This window comes from Leuciscus leuciscus (assembly GCF_965113295.1).
Source record: "Leuciscus leuciscus genome assembly, chromosome: 19".
Lineage (NCBI taxonomy): Eukaryota > Metazoa > Chordata > Actinopteri > Cypriniformes > Leuciscidae > Leuciscus > Leuciscus leuciscus.
This window is the reverse complement of record NC_138743.1, coordinates 19251024-19266236: the sequence shown is the minus strand read 5'-3', so window position 1 is coordinate 19266236 and position 15213 is coordinate 19251024. Positions and strand designations below refer to the sequence as shown.

General features: G+C 37.8%; 2 protein-coding genes across 2 annotated transcripts in view; both read right to left on the bottom strand.

The window, feature by feature from the left end:
• Positions 1–492: 492 nt before the first annotated feature.
• Positions 493–7678, bottom strand: nek2 (NIMA-related kinase 2). Its single transcript, XM_082146717.1, has 10 exons — positions 7399–7678; positions 7188–7312; positions 5910–6127; positions 5589–5829; positions 4589–4671; positions 4327–4453; positions 2487–2709; positions 1395–1449; positions 1158–1234; positions 493–982 (listed from the first exon to the last, which is right to left on the bottom strand). The coding sequence occupies exons 2-10, from the start codon at positions 7281–7283 to the stop codon at positions 771–773; spliced, it is 1332 nt and encodes a 443-aa protein (XP_082002843.1). The 5' UTR covers positions 7284–7312; positions 7399–7678; the 3' UTR covers positions 493–770.
• Positions 7679–9994: 2316 nt separating this feature from the next.
• Positions 9995–15213, bottom strand: part of lpgat1 (lysophosphatidylglycerol acyltransferase 1) — a 33315-nt gene continuing 28096 nt past the window's right edge. The window contains exons 7-8 of the mRNA XM_082146725.1: positions 12391–12497; positions 9995–12295 (exon numbers count right to left, since the gene is read on the bottom strand). Of these exons, the coding sequence (XP_082002851.1) occupies positions 12144–12295; positions 12391–12497 (259 nt within the window). The 3' untranslated portion in view covers positions 9995–12143. The remainder of the gene's footprint in view (positions 12296–12390; positions 12498–15213) is intronic.

Below are 15213 nucleotides of genomic sequence, written 5' to 3'. Positions count from 1 at the left end.
GGGGTCGAGGAAAATTTAAAGGGACAGTTCACGCAAAAAAATGACAATTCTGTTATTTATTCACCATCAAGTTGTACCAAAACTGTACGAGTTTCTTTCTTTTGGTGAACGAACACACAAAAAATATATATATTTTGAAGAATGTTCGTAATCAGACAGTTGACGGTAGCCGCTGACTTCCATGGTATTTTTTTTCCTACTATGGAAATCAATGGCTACCATCAACTGTTTACTTTGGTTCCCAACATACTTTAAAATATCTTATTTTGAGTTCAAAAGAAGAAAGAAACTTATACATGGTTGGAACAACATGATGGTGAGTAAATTAAATAATTTGTTTGGTTTATATAACATTTTTGGGTGAACTATCCCCTTAATTCTTCTCAGGAAAAACGCAGAAACGCACTACTAAATTAAGCATATCCCTTACCTTATCAGAATGCCTTCCATCATTTTGGAACCCCAAAAATTTACGAATAAAAACAAAACTGCTAATATTTTCACTTCTTTATTCTAAAGAAACAGCCATTCCAAATAAAAACACCAGTTCCACATCTATAAAATGGTAAGAATACAACATTATCATTTAATTAAAAAAATCCAGTGTTATGCCCATTAAATTAAGTGTTGTCCACTGTACTGTACAAATGCTGCAGCAAATAAATAAAATCAGAAATCTTATTTCCTAATGTACACAATAAAAAAATAAAAAATAAAATATCCTCTTGACTTGATTGACCACACAAATGCACCACTTTCAGTAGTAAATTCTAGCGGATGCCAAGCATTTCTTTGGGCTTTGGTGGGTACACCTTTTCCTCTTCACCAAGAGCCTGGATGCGCATGTTTGCCCACTGGTGTCTCTTTACAAGACAATGTTCATTAGGTTTAGTGATCAGCTTGCTCTCAGGTCTGCCATTCTCCTTGCCATCTCCTGCAAAGTGAACCCTCTTCTTTCCCGGAGAGACGTTCTCTTCATTCTCTGTTAACAAAGAAAAAAGAAGAGAAAAAAAAGAACAATAATAAAAAAATACACATATACACACACACACACAATGAAAAACACACAAATGCATTAACAAAACACTGAAATAAGAAAAAACAACATGCTCACTTGACTATAAAGCATTAAATGATTTTACAAAATGGTTTTCTACCTGTGTCACTGGCACTGAGTAGAGACAACGCTCTCTGCTGGCGGATCAAATTATAGGCCTTCAACAAGCTCTCTACTCTGTTAGAGACGAATTACAATGACATAATATCAGCAAAACATAGCATACGTGAACAAGTGTTCAATGGCTATAGCTAGTTATGCAGCCCACTACTAATGTTAGCTGCTAATATTTAATGCATTCACATGACCAGTTCAGCAAAGGCGGCAATATATTTACCTGGCCATCTTTTCATTTGATTGTTGTTCTCGAACACACAGCTCCTGTTCCCTTTCTGCAAAAAAGTGAAAGGTCAGACACCAAAAGCTCACTGAATGAAATGTCTTGCCCGGTAGTGTTATATAAAGAGTTAGTTCACCTAAAGTGAAAATGAGTTACTCAGATCAGTTACTCACCCAAACCCACTAGACTTTTGTTCAGAATTTAGAAACGCAAATTAAGATATTTGTACTTAAACCTGAAAGATTTATTTTTCTCCATTGAAAGTCCATGCAACCAAACCTATAGCTGATTTTCCACCGTCGGGCCGAACGGTTCTAAGAACGTTAAAGGAACGGTTCGACTTGAGCCTGGTATGGCACGGCACGATTACAAACCGTTCTTGGTTTCTAGCCAACGTGTATTACCAATACTTTGTATTACATACCAAAGAGCTCAGTTATCAGCCCTACAGTGGAAAATTAACCCATATCCTTACAGCATGGATCGGCACAGAATGGAACGGTTAAGCAAAGAGAACGGTTTGGTCCAACGGAGGAAAAGCAGCTTTTGATGCTTCAGAATTTCATAAAGATTTAAAAAAGAATCCACATGAATCCAGCGGTTTAATCCTAGTCTTCTGAATAGACACGATCCACTTATAACACGCGTCAAACTACAAGCTCCAACATGCCTCCTTCGAAAGTTATCACTAATAATCCTGAAGACCTTGGCTGTGTTTACACTTGGCATTATACATGTGATATGAATCCAGGATGTTGTCCACAAACACATTGGAAGCTGTTTACTCTGTCTTCTCATTTACCATTTTGCCACAAATATCTTCATTTTTGTTTTGAAGATTAACAAAAGTCTTATGGGTTTGGAACAACATTAGAGTGAATAAATGACCATTTTCATTTTTAAATGAACTATCCCATAACAAAGTAAACTGTTTGGGTTTCTGTTGTCACATGGGAAACGCCCTACCAATGACCATAATTTAACTAGAAAGCCTGCCCTATTTACACCTGACCAACTGTGATTGGATTACCTGAGAAAGATGTTAGTTCCAGGTGTAAAGAGGCCAAAAGAAATCCAGAGTGGACTCACGCTCTAGTCGCTGCTCTCGCTCTTTGATGGCCTGCTCTCGCTCACGTAGGATCTGCTCCTTGAGCCGCAGCTCTGCCTGAAGCGACGGCTCCGGGTGTTTGGGCTGCTCTGCGTCCACTGATCTGCGTCGCTGCTTCTCCTGAAGTTTCCTCTGCTCCTGGGCTACATAGCCTAAGATCAAGCCGTTCTGCAGGATGGACTCCACTGAGGGCCTCAGATAGTCCTAACAAAAGAGAACAGCTAAATCAGAATGTGCCAAACAGCATACAGGGCAATATAAATGGAAAAATCTAGTTAATAAGGCCATCCACACAGAATGCGTTTTTGGGTATAGAAACGAGAGATGCAGTAAAAAAATTATAATAAAATAAAACGAGGTCTAGAGGCATGTTTTTATGTTTGGTCCGGCTGCATTGTTTCTGCTCCATACGAGAGTTTTGCTATGTTTCACAGAACCAAGAGCTGTGTCCGAAACCGCTCCCTATCCACTATATAGTGCACTATATCGGGTGTCGGCCATTTTGTAGTGGTGTCCGAATTCTGAGTGAACGACATCATTCCCTACATTCTTTCACTATTTTTACCCACAATCCTCTCTGAATATGAGTGTACATTCGACGTACACTTGCTGAAGCACTATTTCCCACAATCCAATGCGGAGAGGACTGAGCTTGCATGAAAGTGCGGGAGCGAGCGGGTTTAAACCAGAGATTACTTTGCAGCTTTTTTATTTCTACTTTAACATACTAGTTGCTAGTTTTAGGGGGTTTTTTTCTACTTTTTTTATTAATCATTACCTGAATAAAACATTAAAATACTGAGACAATATTATATAGATGAATTTTAAAATTAAATGAAATTATATTAATAAGGTAAATTATATAAGTCAATTTATTATTATTAAAATATATTATTTAGGCATCAACTCAATTTAACGTGTTTTACTAACAGCCAGGTGTTTTAATAATTTGTGGCATTGTTGTTAATTCGTTAAACTGTAAGGAAGAGATGATAATTTGGTGGATGATTTAAAAACATTCATTAATCATCTGTAGGTGCGTATTCATTCGAATGTAATCATAACGGTTGCCTGAGGGCGCTCAACAACCACGTCATCTGTGAGTGTGAGAGTTTCTAACAATTTTAATCTACAAAACTACAAAGCTGGCACAGAGGTATATATAATTACAAAAAGTCATTATGATTGTTATTGTTAATATTATTTTATAAAGTAAGTAACAAAGGAGTTGTCTCACTACGTGTGACGAAGCCGTTTCTGCGACAGCTCCGACGCACAGTAAAACAAATTCACTCACTTCACTTCGTTCACTCCTTGCAGATATAATGCACTCAAATGACATGCACTATATAGGGATTAGTGAATGAGTGAACGAGTGAGCGGTTTCAGACACAGCTAAGATGTGCTGTTGAATCCCAGCTAATTCACCCATACTTGCGCGAGCCGTGTGATGCTCCAGCTGTTAGTTGTTGCCTGTGTTGCATGTTTGTTAATTTGTTAATAAGAGTGCTGTGTTTTTATTGGGTGTTGATTTCAAATATCAACATGTTTCTCAGAAATCGCTAACTGCAGCTTTAAACGCACTGAAATTGTTTTCAGAACTGCTATTCATGGTTCAATCATTCAAATTCAAATCATACATTCCTTCATTATAATTACCTAGTCACCCAACTGACCAATAGTTGCAAAACAACTTATTTCAGCCAATCATATTTCTGCAACTGTTCAGTCAGTTAACAATAATCCTTGGAATCCAAATTCACTTTGACTTTATCTGACAAGTTATACTGAGAAAAAAAATACGATCTTGAGTGAGTTTACCTTCAAGTTCAGCATTTTTGAAAGGAGTGTGTTCAGATCCTCAGAGTATCGGTATGGGATTCTTCTAAACTTCCCTTCTCTGATTTTTCCGGCCAGCTCTGTTTGGTTGTATGCTGTAAATGGGGGACTTCAAAAAAAGAAAGAATATGACACAAAGTTTCAAGATTCACAACTGCGTATAAACACACAATCAGCCTGAAGATAACGGAGTACAGTTTAATCAGTAAAAATACGAGAGGGACAACAACACATGTATACTTACGATAAAGCACATAGTTCATAGAGTAAACATCCTAAAGACCATATGTCTGATTTTTCGTTATAGGACATGCGGTTAATTTGTTCCTGTGAATGCAAGAGGAAAATATTAATAAAACAGGAACAGCCCTGACATAGAAATATTATGATGAAACTGTGGAACAAAATAATGACATGCCAAGACATGAACATTCACCAACAGAAACTTAGGAGAACTTGTTTGGAAAAGTGGGGCTCAATCCAGGATTGGTTCCAAAAGCACAACATGCCATTGGTGTGTATAACAACATCTGCCAATAAATATGCACTTAAAGGGATAGTTCATCCAAAAATGAAAACTCTGTCATCATTTACTCGCCTTTATGAATTAGTTTCTTCTCAGAACATGACAGATATGGTGGGATATTTCCCCTCTATACCATGGAAGTCAGTTACCTACAATCTTCAACATATCTACTATGTTCCACAGAAGAAAGTCATACTCTGTAAAAACTGATCTTTCAAAGTTAAAATAAAGATTATTGGCATACTCTTTACAAGAAAATACTACTTTGAAATTTCACATTTAATTCAATGTGTTACTTGTCATTTCTTTGCAATTAATTATTTGTGAAATTTACTAGCAATTTCTGAGTAAAGTAAAAATGTTGTCAGTGTAGATTTTTGGAACAACATTAGGGTGAGTAAAATGAATGCTGGCTGAACTATCGCTTTAAGTGTCTGCCGAACCCCATTTTCCCTCATCATAATCCCAGTGATTTTTAGTTGTCCTTATTTTTAACAGGAAATGATTTCAGTTACATTTATACTGAACCAACTTGAACTGAATAAGCTACTTTTCAGCAGAATTTGAATTTCTCATATTGGATTTCCCCGTTTATTATAAAGGTGACTTATATTTTCATTAGACTTTCTCTCTTACACATTTAAATACTTATCTAATAAATGTACCACGGAAAAATCCACGCGTACAAGAATATTCCTTGAGATTAAAGAACACTTACTGGCGACATGTAATATGGAGTTCCAACAAATGTTTTAGCAAAGCTTGTATCGTGGTTCAGTATCCGAGCTAAACCAAAATCGCCAAGCTTTACATTCTGTTTGACATCCAGGAAGATGTTTGCAGGTTTCAGGTCACGGTGCAGAACTGTACTGCTGCCATTACTTCGACTATGGCACTCTTTTAACGCCAGGGACAACTGTGCCATCACACGCAGGATGAATTCTTCTTCCAGGTATCGTCTGTAAAGAAAGTGTCAAAAAAAACAATAAAATTGTTGTAAATTAGCTTGATCAGCAAATTAACCATAGCTTGATTTTACCTCTCTTTGATGCATCTGTTGATGAGGCTGGCGAGATCTCCACCCTCACAGTACTCCATCACTATATATAATGTTGTGTTCGTCCGGTCTATAATTCTGTCGTAGTATCGGACGATATTTGGGTGCTTCAGCTCACGGAGCAAATTGACCTCTGACACCAGCATCTGTTTCTCTGCCTCGGCCATGGTGCCGTAGTCCAGCACCTTCCAAACTAGAACCTAATGAGATCAGGTAACAAGGTCCAGAATTAACTAGCTGGAAGAGACATCCGAAATCGCATACTTCCCTCACTTGTATAGTAGGAGAAAAACAGTATGTGACAAAAGTAGCATTCCTAAATTCACAGTACTCAGTACAAAGAGTAAGCAAAAGTACCCGGATGACCTGCTATTTCCAGTGAGATTCTGAAGTGTGCATACGATGGACAGTTTACTATCCCATGAGGCAATGCGAGAGGATTTGTGACGCAACTGACGCTGGTAGGTCACATGGTAATGATAACACAGCAAATGTAGTCTGGATAACATTTATACTAGCAGCTAAATTTGGTATTACACCAAGATTGGGCTTGACATCAGAATATAAATATGTATGATTCTGCTTATCTTAAAATACAGAATTATGTTAGAGACATATTATTGTCCATAACAACATACATTTAATTAATAAACATACATTCTATAAATAAATCTTATAAAAATTCTAAATTATATTTTTAATTTATTAGTAATAATGAATAAACATGAGATCTCAAATGTATGACCTTCTGGGATTACAATATTAAATCTGTATAAGCTTTGGGTGAACTGTATATTATATATACCATAAATATTGTTGCATTTGTGCTGTCAAATTATTCACATCTAACATAAAAGTTTGTAAATATATATACAATGCGATTAATCTTTTTGACAGCACTAATTGCTTGTGACAATATATTGTTACACACCAAACTTTACTTAAAATTATGAATTTAAATTATGATATTATTTTCTTTTTTTAGCTAGTGCTTCAAAAATAATAGCAAACAAATGCTATTTTACACTTCTAACTAATATGAACTGATATTTAGTAATCTAAGATAAGGGAATTCATACATTAAGTGTTGCTTAAATAACCCAATACTTTTTGAGGGCTAACGCCGCTAACGTTACTTGATTTTCTGATTTAGCTGTTTTAGGCTCCTAAATTACGCACGTGTTTTAAAAGCACACTAACGTTACAAAAACACCAAACTGCTCATGTCATGTTATACAGTTCGGTCTGTACTTTATTCACCTTTCCATCTGATTTCCTCTTGACTTTCTGGCAATTGCCATAAGATCCACATCCTATGGTGAGCATCACCTCATAGTCTTCAGTTTTGGACGGCATCACAACACAACAGCCGCAGCAGGTCCAAACTTAAGACAAACACAGAAGAGCTCGGTTATTTAGGTGCTAAATGTACTAACAAACAGAGCAGGATTCATTCAAACCGTTCACTTACCGTAATTCACTCACTGCTGGTGTCTTGTATAAATTTGCGGATGTTTTAGTTTTAGAAACGTTATCGTTTCTTGTTTGTGTTGAGAAACAAACAGACGAGAAACAGGCAAGCTGATTTTCAAACGTGCGCACAAACTCTGGATTCTGATTGGCTGGACTTGATCACTGGCGGTGATCTCATTGGTCCGTATTGCACACAGCTTGCACGTTGCCAAGTGCTGAAGAACCGCGAGAACGCCCGGGAACAGCGGGAGGATATTTCTTAAAGGCACAAAGCAGCTTATAACCAGAGCAGACTGAAAACAGAATTTACCATTTTTAAAACGCAACTGTGATGTATAGAAGCCAATTTACGCCAAACAAGAGAGAAACAATTCATTCTTTGGTAAATCTTAAACGACATAAAAGTCATAATTATGACATACTAGTATTGACACAAGGATGCAACTTATGACATACTAAGTTATGACAATGAAATATGTCATTTTGAAATTAAAAAAAATGAAATTGACATTCAAAGTCAGAATTATGATGGTATGAAATTATGATAAAAAGTCGAAATTATGACGTAACGGGTAAATTATGATGTTTTTATGACATAATTTCGACTTCATCCAATAACGATGACCTTTTCTGACCATGTTTTTGTTTATGTCACCATTACGATTTACAAAAGCATGATTTTTTTTTTTTTGACTTCAAAAACATGGTTAGCATTTCTTCCAACTTTATTAATTGGACATATTTTTTGGAGTGTAGCCTATGACAGCTTAAATTGCTATCTGATCTAATAAAAAAATATACAAGACAGACTAAAATATTTTCTCAATAAAACACAATTATTAACTTTTTCATATAAAATAATGGCATTTTTTAATAATTGAGTTTGACAACGAACACACCGGAAAGCATAGTAATACTAGTTCACAACATAATAATAAACCGGATAGGTTGTGCCCCGCTCTCCCCCTATTTTTTTTGACGCGTATGATTTTTTTTTATTATTCAACCAGGTTCAAGTTAGTAACGTTACGTGATTTGCTGGATTTGAAAAAGAAAAAGCTAACGTTCTGCGCTAACGCTCTGCGCCCGCCACTGACTGTTCCTGCTGCACACTGACTGTTCCTCCGCCTGGTGGCAGCAGTGTGTGTGTGTGTGTGTGTGTTCATCGCGATGCTCCGTGGGTGTGGCAGGACCGAAGTTCACAATAAAGCCCCGTTTCAGCCCAAAGGTTCACTGCTGGGTGAGTTTATAGCTTTACAGTCTATGGTTTATAGCCAGCGAGAGAGAGGATAACCTCAGTTCATTTGAATAGATCCATTATTAAAGCTTTATCAATTATGAGTTTCAGGTAAGAGGTTATGTGCATCTGTGCGCTTTCATCAGTGAAAGGACAGTGTGAATGTCTCATCCGGAAACTCCTTTTGGCTCCATAACACACTTTATCCGTTACTTTAGAAATGAACTATCATTTCCTTATTAATTTCACGCGATATGTTGAGCATATGGTTATAAGCTATTTAACCAGGCATCCACAGAATTGTCCCACAATTAAAGGTACAGCACACAAAGAGACAGATCTGACTGGTTATTGGCACACATACAATCCCGGTAGTAGTTAAGTTAGGATGTCAGTTTTGGTGGACACATCCAAATGTATCTGTAAACAACCATTTATTTCAAGAAAATCACAGCAGGGATGAAAGGACACAATTGACTTTACCCTTTTAGAAATGGGACACCTCTCACCATTAGTCTGTAACTTTCATTCATTATTGTTAATACCTTTTTGTGAGATTTCAAGTTTTATATTTCTGCATGTTCAAGACTGCTGCTTACTTCAGTCAACCTCCATAAACCGAGTTTTCAATAAAACTTTAACAAAGACATAATAATTAGATATGATTGTGAACAGAAGTAACCAAAGCAACTGGTGCTTTCAGTGAATAAGGTACAACATTTGTGGTCATAATTGTACGACTAAAATAATGTTTTTCTACCTCGGGATGTGAAATTAAAATGTTTCATCTTTTTAATGAGGTTCATTTTTTAAAACAAGGTTTTTACAACCTTGTTACCAAACAGAACAGTCTGAAAATACAAAACCCTTATTTTCTAGCAATACGCATTAAATAAGCAAAAGATTTATGAAATCACTGCAAAAAAGAACCTAACGAAATTCTGTATTGTGCAGATTTAAAATAATAATAATAATAATAATACAATTCAATAGACTGTGACTGATATACTATTTTAATTGACTATTGTTGATGTGTCGGTTGAACTAGCTTCATGATAAGTTAATGTTAGACAATACTTCACATCTAACATTTCTCTCAGTGGATGGGATTTGATTTGCTTAAGTAATCGAACCAATTTGTACCCTATTCACAGAAAGGGCAAAATCTGTCTGCTCTTCTGAACAAAGTTCAATACACACAGGCAACATTTGTTATAATCCCTAATTTGATCTAATTAATGATCCATGTTTTACTGTGCATGTTATTCTGAAGATTGACATTGACTGGTCAGAAGAGACTGAGAGATGTGACTCTGCTGAATGCTTCAGATCAATAACACTCAGAGAAGAGCCCGTGTTTCACTGCTGCGCATGATTTTTATTCCAGCACAATTAATCTGTGTGTTGTAAAATGTCTGGGTAGCTAGGAAGAGAAAAACAGGAGTACAAAATGAAAATTATGGACCATTCTATTGTAATTTGGTTAGATCGCTAATATATATAGATATATCACACTTTTCTTTTTAAACATAAAACCATACAATGTTACGTCTCCATTTGACGAAACGAGAAACCCCAGTGTGTGGGATCCTCGCGGTGAAGTTCACGGTGACGTAAGCCTGATCTGAATGCAGTCCGCATCTAACTTGGCTTTAGTCTTCTGGCTTCATACACATTTCAATCTGGCAAGCTATAGAAACAAAGTTCACTTTCACAGACGACATGGCTTCGGGTTGGGGGGGGATGACAGTTACGGTGCAATGTTTTCATCTACAAATGTCTAATTTGTACATCTAAGCATCGTTTTCTTTAGAACGCCACAACATGGGCATTTATGAGTACATTATTGCTGGACCTCGCCCATATTCCATTGACACGTAGACGGACTCAAGCATGGCATTCCTCCCCATCGACACACACACACACACACACACACACACACACACAGACCCAATTTCACATGAAAAATGCAATTCTGTCTCAAGCTCGAGGAAACTGTTTCCATTCTCCTCAAGATAGTCTAAAGCTAGTCTAAAATATTTTGTGCCTCAGCACAAAACTAAATCTACACCTCTGATCCCTTCTGTGTGGCAGCAGTTTTAAGACGGTTTCTTTTTGATGAACAGAATGCTCCCGCACGATCGCCGCAGAAGACAGTGGACGGCAGACGAGGTGACGCTCAGATACTGAGAGCAAATGTAAAGCACCTGCCAGGACAGAAGCTCCTTTAACTGCCTTTTCCTCCAACATTCATGATATTTCAGAAGTAAAAAAACGCAGAAAGCGACTCGGGCCGTTACAACTCGTTTCGACTCCTTTCTGTACAAGATGAACCACAGAATGAGGGGAAAAAGGAAGTTAAATCTCAACTATTAAACAGATATTTGCCAACACTCTGATATAACATGAAGCTACCAGGCATTATGTTCATCTAAAAAAATAGTTTAAAAAAAAGAAACGGGCAGTCGCACACAATCACACAGGCAGGTTATGCTGTCACATTTACAGAAATGAGACCAATTGACTCAAAAATCAACAAATTAAAATCTTTTTTTTTTCAGGACAATGAACAAACACAACAGTTCAGTCAGTAGAATGTCCGCCCCCGTTTGACCCTAAGATAAGCATATGGCTTAGTATTTGTAAAACTTTGGAGGGGAGGGGTATTAGTCCTATCGAATCGGTCGTGTGGCAGTCATGTGGTGCGCTTGGATGTGTCTGTATGGCGTTGATTGTGTAAAAGTCCCCTAGAGGATGCAGTCTCCTTGTTTTATAGGTTCTAAAACAAGAACCGGGTTCGTCTTCGACATGTTTCCGAGACCGAATCCCCCTTTTGTCAGTGTAAACATCACAATCGTTCCACCGTCTCTCAATACTGACAATACACATAGAAAAACGGCATCCAGTCAACATGAGACGAAACAGCCACGAGGAAGAAGAAATCTTCTAGGATCCTGGGGGGGGGGATGGGGGTGGGGCGCAACGAGGATTCATAGTGCAATGAAGGCCAGAGGAGGCTCTTCCAAAGAGGACAGCAGTCTCTGAAAATGAATTTCAGTCATCCTGTTCGGGAGTTCACGATAAAAAGGGGGGGGGGGGGGGGGGGGCTCACATGGCAGGAAATGAGAGAAATGAGAGGACGTGACAGATCTATCTCTGGCTTATTCCTGAGCCTAATTTTGATTGGAAGTAAAAAAAAATAAAAAATAAATAATGAGGCGTGTCCACATGTGCATGAGTAAACATTTAGATGTGCATAATTTTCTCTCTGCATGTGAGCGCACATGTGTAAACATGTTGAACTGGTTCTACGCAACTCTAAAGGATAAACGCATGGGCGGCTGGGACTGGGTGGATGTGACTGTCCAAAGTAAGGATGAGGGCCGCGATCGGATACAGCAACTGGAGTCGTCCTGCGGGGTACATTCAACCATCCGGCAGAGGAGAATGGCATTCGGGGCTCTTTGTCTCATCCCGACCTGCGCGCTTCGCTCTCCTCAGAGCGGTCAGAAGAACCAGCAGTAGATGTGATGTAGAATGCTGTACCACATGTAGCCTGAGGCGAAGGCAAACGTTTGGACTAAAAACAGCCAGGAGTTGTCGAGGGTCATGTTTCGGGAGAGTATCTCTTTTTGGCCGTCTGGTGGAGGGAAAGCTCCTGCGAGACGAAAGAAAGGAGGAGATGGATTTTAGTTAAAGGACGAATATATACATCTAGATCTGGGGAACTAAATTCCATCTTTATCAAACTACCTGTCTTGTAGAAATGAGCCAGAAGTTCCTCCTTTTCCACAAATCGCTGATATAGCCAGTCTGCCAGTGCTTCTGACTCTAGCGGGACGTCCTTTATAGGGTATGTCCTAAAAAAAAATGTAATTAAGAATTCATTACACAGGACTAAAAAACATTAAAAAACTAAATAAAACTGACCATTCAGGGCCATGCTGACAACTGGTCAATACAGCACTCTCAGCCATCCCATCTAACCCAACATAAAACAATAAATACTAATGTAATACTTAAGTACATTAATTTGTATAATTAATAATAATTTAGAATGAATCACAAATTAAATGATAAAATATATAATTAAGTGACTACATATTTTTATGCGCCCTATTACAAGATGCCTGACATTTGTTTAGATAGTCATGGAACACTAATAATTATTACAGTGAAAAAATGTTAGAAAATGTCTTACTCAACAAAGTTCATGTACTTCTTAATGCTGAATCAAAATAACAAGGTATTAATACCTATTGTTCACAACTCCATGGATTCTGTGTTGCAAGTTTACCTCATACACAGTTTTGAATATATTTTAACCATGACATTTTTTGTCTGAATCACAGCTCATCTGTACATTTGGATGCATACTTTGTGAATAATAATAATAAATGAGTTATGACATGTTGAGTCTTTGTTCTTTGCAATCTTGCCCTCCTGACCCAAACTTTTCCTGTTATTTCATTTTTTTTATTTGATGGGCTGAGAGTGAAGCTAGCAGGTTGAGTGCGCACACACAGAGAGAGAGAGAGAGAGAGAGAGAGAGAGAGAGAGAGAGAGAGAGAGAGAGAAAATGAGAATAGTATAAAAAGCATTATACAAATTTTCAAAATGAAATTTGCAATAATGAACGCATTTAGGGAGGCAATGAAGACATCTTAAGGGAGAAAATCTAACAGGCACAAAAAAAAAAAAAAAAAAAAAACCCAGATGAGCATTGAGCACAAATGATCCCCATCTCAGTCTTCTTCAGATCTCCCAGCGTTAGCATGGTGAAGTGGAGAGCTCAGCTCTTTACGCTTCTGAGCCGCGAGCAGCGTGACAGGTTCAGCGTTTGTGCTGATGAGACGCTTCAACTAATGACAGCAGTTTTCTGCTGAAACACAGACAGCTGAGACGTGAAAACAAAACACTGACTGCAAACATGAACGAAATTTACACACCTCTTACAAAAACAAACGCTACAGAGAGGATGTGACTGAACGGCACACAATTACAACCACTGACCAGCTTCTGCTTTTCTCTCCGTTTCAGAAACGGTCAACTTCCCTTAATTACTGCATCAGTAAATAATTAAACAAATTCAGACGAGATCTACATTAGGCTATGATACCATTTCACTACTGAGATGCTGTAAATCACAAAATTTTTTATTTTTTTACTGTTTCCTTTGATTAACAGCATTCTTTTGCTTGCTTATCAAAAGGACATTAAAGTGAGTTAAAATGATTTTATTATGCGAGAAGAAAGATTTTTGAAACTAGTACAAATTTAGGAAAGTGACAAGTCAAATCTTACAGGATATTATTTAAAACCGACACTGCAGAATGGTGCGACTGCCCAGTCATACATTACATCTACGGTTTCTCAAATAAGGGCACACCTCAAAAGGAAAATAATATGAGTATTTGTCTGTTACTAATTCCAGTAGCTGTCAAGAATAACATGCATTTAATTCAAATTAATCATTTCAGTGATCCTACAGTCTAAATAAGCATGAAAGTTTGCGATGTAACTGTAAGTGTGTTGCGATCATGCTAGATAGAACAGCATAACAAGAACAAGCCCACTATAAACCGAAATACTGAAAATAAAACCAAAATATCACAACCCACACCTGCCCACTTTAATAACATCATAAACTGAATCTCTTTATGAGCCAAGCTCACACAAGACGACAAAAAATGCTTATAATAAGTGGACATGGCAACCAGAGTCCTGCACGGGTCTATTTTTGGAGACCCGCCCCCGCCCGTACCCACAAAGTTCAGCACCGGATCCGACCCGTCACCCGTGATAATATCAAAATTAAATCACACACAAGCTAAAATCATTCCAATTAAAGTTAGGGGTGTAAATCGGAGCCTACATGACGATTCGATACGATACCGATTTCTTAAGCCAACAATTCGATTATTTTCGATACTTCAGAATACTCTTGCGGACGCATCCATGCATCGAATCGTCGGCTGTATAATCGATGCATCGATACGAATCGATTAATATTTACACCCCTAATTAAAGTGCTGTATTTATCTCGCACCTCTCTCAACATCACAATAGCCTCATGAATGGGCTAATGAAAAAGGCTAAAGTGCGCTTTGTTTTGCGCCATTCAAGTAGCCTACCATTGGCACCTAAATAGGCTATACGCTGAGTTTCGGTTCATTTAAGAGACGAGCTCCAGTTCACTCGCCGGCGCCTCCGTGTCCTGATTATATTGCCTGCTATATTTAGCCTACCTCTTATTTATTAAATCCAGGAAATTGGTTGATCAAAGTTGCGTTTGATTTTCTCCTTAGCGTAAAGGTTAAGAGGCCCATCTATCACTGTTTTCCATGTTCGTAGAGTTAGCTTCTGGAGTAAATATATAGGCTATAATCTGTGGGTTTACACAGCCTTTTTTAAAATGGCAGGTGCTGGTGTTTCGTGTGCGTTCGGCCAATCAGCATCACCAACGTAACTGGTAGTTCATATAGTGCTGGTTTAGACCCTACTCTGAAGTACCCCTACCTCCAAAAGTAGTTCCTAGAACTAAAATTGTTTCCAGTTCCTGTGGTGCGAACACGC

Bases quoted from the DNA above. Each gene is read 5' to 3' on its own strand.
- nek2 (XM_082146717.1), bottom strand. From the start codon at position 7,283: ATGCCGTCCAAAACTGAAGACTATGAGGTGATGCTCACCATAGGATGT. The intron at 4,672-5,588 runs GTAAGTGTTCTT...TTGCATTCACAG, and splicing joins CTCCATATTACATGTCGCCA to GAACAAATTAACCGCATGTC. The intron at 1,235-1,394 runs GTAAATATATTG...CGTCTCTAACAG, and splicing joins TCAAATGAAAAGATGGCCAG to AGTAGAGAGCTTGTTGAAGG.